We start from the raw sequence: 3,833 nt of genomic DNA on the forward strand, positions 1-3,833 counted from the left end.
GCAGTGTGTATGCTCGCGGTGCCACACGGGACGTGCTGCTACGTGCCCACCTCCAGAACGACTTTATTTACAAAGCGATTACCATGTTATCTATCTGTTTTCCTTTTCCAGCAACAGCAGCCTTACTCAGCCCTCGAATTTCTTAATTACAAACCCGTTCGCTTCTAAAGCAACCCCAAACCGTCTGGCAGAACCCAGAGGGAGGCTGTGCAAGTTTGCACACACCCCCATCTCCCGGATCAAGGGCAACAGCAGAAGCAAGAAACTGTATGTGCAAAAAGGTGGATCTAGGGACGAGGATCGCTGAGTTTGTTTACAGAGAGACGCCTCAGCTCGGATGCCAAAGCTACCAAGAGCTGCAAACGCAAACTTAGCAGAAGCACACGTACCCGGAGCGGCGAGTGGGCCCCAAAACGTGGACAGGATTCCCGGCCGCTGGAGCGGAGGCAGCCAAGCGCTAGCGCGCTCAGTCCACCTGCAGCTGCAGCGGGCTGCCGGTCCCCGCCCCCAGCCCCTGTCCTTGAGGTGGCGGGGGGGGGGGGGGGGGGAATTCACCTACACGCAGAATATCTAGATCAGGTCACCTAATGCCCAAATAGAAACACAAAGGCAAAACCCAGGAAAGCGTGCACAGGGGAGGTGACATTCTTTGCCTAGGGCTTAAAAACGCACTCGGGTAAACACAACCATTCTTTGCAGCCTGGGTAAGCTTTTGTAAGCTCAGGGAGGCAAAAAGGCACTATGGACGGCGTGGGCGCTGCATTGAATCCCTTTTTCCAGTAAAAAGCAGCTCAGATCGATAGGTGAGCTGGGGGTTGGGGAATCCGGCCAGAGGGGGGCGATGAGTTTTCCTCGCTTCTTTCCGGACAGGCGCTACCTCTAGGCTGAGAGTCAAGGGAAGATTTTTTCTCTGTGCCGGGGGCCGCCGTGCTGGCTCAGTGTTTGTGGAGGAAACAAGGATCCGGGGGCCGCGGGGCGGTGCCTGGGACCGCAGCCTCTGCGCACGTGCCTCCGGCCGAGGGGGAACTCGGTTGCCAGACCCAGTCCGAGATGCTCGAAGTGCCGGAATCCGCATTTTCCCTCCGCCCCCCCGAGGTTCTCGCTCCGCCCTTTCTGAAATCCCTTATATTGACTGTGGCCAAAGCCCTAAGAAACACAGCTCATTGTTGGCAGCTGCCGGGCGGTCTAGCGATCTAGTGAGCTGTGAGGCAGCAGAGGGGAAATAAAAGGAACGGCTCCGGTCCTGCCCCAGCAGCCGCTGCAAGACCTCGGCGCAGACTTCGAGACAGCGAGCGCCTTGCACACCGGAAAGGCCACCTCTATGTGCTGCTGAGCCGGTCCTGGACCCAACGATCCCGCCCTCGGTCTTCAGAGCAGAAATCGCAAGGACGGAAGGTAAGCGCGGTGAGAGAAGCTGGCTGGGGCTTCTGCCAACCCAGTCCGACGAGGGCTGGGTTTGCCCGGAGGAAGAGCGTGAGGCGGAGCTGGGGAATAACAACAGGATGTGCAACAACAGGATGAGGAGGGCTGATTTAATGCCTGAAGTTCGCGGCAGGGCTACGGGGCACTTCCTTTATTAGGCGACATCGGGGAGCAAAGGGGGGTGTGGGCTTGGGTCCCCCCGCCCGATCGCAGGGGAAAGGGATGTTTGTGCAGCGCGCGGCTCTGTTGTAGATGGCAGGTCTGCCTTGGTGGTGAACCCGGGTGCACAGGCTCCTGGTGGGATCCTCGGGATAATCGCAACCGAAGTGCGTCTGGGGAGTCTTGGGAGGAGGGCAAAGGCAAGAAAAGGTGGGCTGCGCTGTGGTGGGCGACACGTGTGGCTACGGTCTTAGCGTCTGCTTTTTTCACTTTCAGGACTGGAAATGGCAGACCATATGATGGCCATGAACCACGGGCGCTTCCCCGACGGCACCAATGGGCTGCACCACCACCCTGCCCACCGCATGGGTATGGGGCAGTTCCCAAGCCCCCATCACCACCAGCAGCAGCAGCCCCAACACACCTTTAACGCCCTAATGGGCGAGCACATACACTACGGCGCGGGCAACATGAATGCCACAAGCGGCATCAGGCACGCGATGGGGCCGGGGACTGTGAATGGAGGGCACCCCCCGAGCGCGCTGGCCCCCGCGGCCAGGTTTAACAACTCCCAGTTCATGGGCCCCCCCGTGGCCAGTCAGGGAGGCTCCCTGCCGGCCAGCATGCAGCTGCAGAAGCTCAACAACCAGTATTTCAACCATCACCCCTACCCCCACAACCACTACATGCCGGATTTGCACCCTGCTGCAGGCCACCAGATGAACGGGACAAACCAGCACTTCCGAGATTGCAACCCCAAGCACAGCGGCGGCAGCAGCACCCCCGGCGGCTCCGGCGGCAGCAGCACCCCCGGCGGCTCCGCGGGCACTTCTGGCGGCGGCGCGGGCAGCAGCAATAGCGGCGGCGGCAGCGGCAGCGGCAGCAGCAGCAATATGCCCGCCTCTGTGGCCCACGTCCCTGCTGCAATGCTGCCGCCCAATGTCATAGACACTGATTTCATCGACGAGGAAGTGCTTATGTCCTTAGTGATAGAAATGGGTTTGGACCGCATCAAGGAGCTGCCTGAACTCTGGCTGGGGCAAAACGAGTTTGATTTTATGACGGACTTCGTGTGCAAACAGCAGCCCAGTAGAGTAAGCTGTTGACTCGATCAAAATCTCGGAGAAAGAAATCAAATCCCCCAACTTCTTCGGCGTGAATTAAAAAACATTCCCTTAGACACAGTATCTCACTTTTCAGATCGTGAAAGGTTTGAGAACTTGGAAACAAAGTAAACTATAAACTTGTACAAATTGGTTTTAAAAATTGCTGCCACTTTTTTTTTTTCTGTTTTCGTTTCGTTTTTGTAGCCTTGACACTCACCTCCCTTATGTAGTTGAAATATCTAGCTAACTTGGTCTTTTTTGTTGTTTGTTTTTACTCCTTATTTCCTCACTTTCTCCAGTGCTGAACTGTTAGATATTAATCTTGGCAAACTGCTTAATCTTGTGGATTTTGTAGATGGTTTCAAATGACTGAACTGTATTCAGATTTATGAGGGAAAGGAAAAATTGCATTAGTTGGTTGCATGAACTTTGAAGGGCAGATATTACTGCACAAACTCTGCCATCTCACTTCATTTTTTTAACTATGCATTTGAGTACAGACGAATTTTTAAAATATGCTAAACTGGAAGATTAAACAGATGTGGGCCAAACCGTTCTGAATCAGGAAAAGTCATACTGTTCACTTTCAAGGTGGCTGTCCCCCTCCCCCATATGTACAGACAATAATAGGGTGTGGAATGTCGTCAGTGGCAAACATTTCACAAATTTTTATTTTGTTTCTGTCTTCAACATTTTTGACACTGTGCTAATAGTTATATTCAGTACATGAAAAGATACTACTGTGTTGAAAGCTTTTTAGGAAATTTTGACAGTATTTTTGTACAAAACATTTTTTTGAAAAAATACTTGTTAATTTATTCTATTTTAATTTGCCAATGTCAATAAAAAGTTAAGAAATATTTGTTTTCTAGAAGTCATTTGGGGGTGGTTATTCCCTTTGGTGGCTTTCTTTTTTTCTCTTTAAGTTGAACACTTTATTGATGAGAGTAAGCATTCCAAAGGATAAATTACAGGACACTAAAACAGGTCATGATGAGCTTAAAGCGGAGAGCAGGATTTAACATAATTGGCATAATGCTTCATTGTTATCACTGTAACATGCCTCTTGGTGTGGTTTAATCAAAAGCTGCAAAGTTGTTAAAGCTATTTTTCTTCCCCTGAATTGTCATCATAAGTGTACTCCAG

The 3,833-nt window shown here is 52.0% G+C and overlaps 1 protein-coding gene across 1 annotated transcript; it reads left to right on the forward strand.

Moving 5' to 3' along the window:
• Positions 1 to 1,138: 1,138 nt before the first annotated feature.
• On the forward strand, positions 1,139 to 3,547 carry CITED2 (Cbp/p300 interacting transactivator with Glu/Asp rich carboxy-terminal domain 2). The gene is made up of 2 exons (XM_047770076.1): positions 1,139 to 1,395; positions 1,858 to 3,547. The coding sequence occupies exon 2, from the start codon at positions 1,866 to 1,868 to the stop codon at positions 2,685 to 2,687; it is 822 nt and encodes a 273-aa protein (XP_047626032.1). The 5' UTR covers positions 1,139 to 1,395; positions 1,858 to 1,865; the 3' UTR covers positions 2,688 to 3,547.
• Positions 3,548 to 3,833: the final 286 nt, after the last annotated feature.

This window comes from Phacochoerus africanus, chromosome 2 (genome assembly GCF_016906955.1).
Source record: "Phacochoerus africanus isolate WHEZ1 chromosome 2, ROS_Pafr_v1, whole genome shotgun sequence".
NCBI classification, from domain to species: Eukaryota; Metazoa; Chordata; class Mammalia; order Artiodactyla; family Suidae; genus Phacochoerus; species Phacochoerus africanus.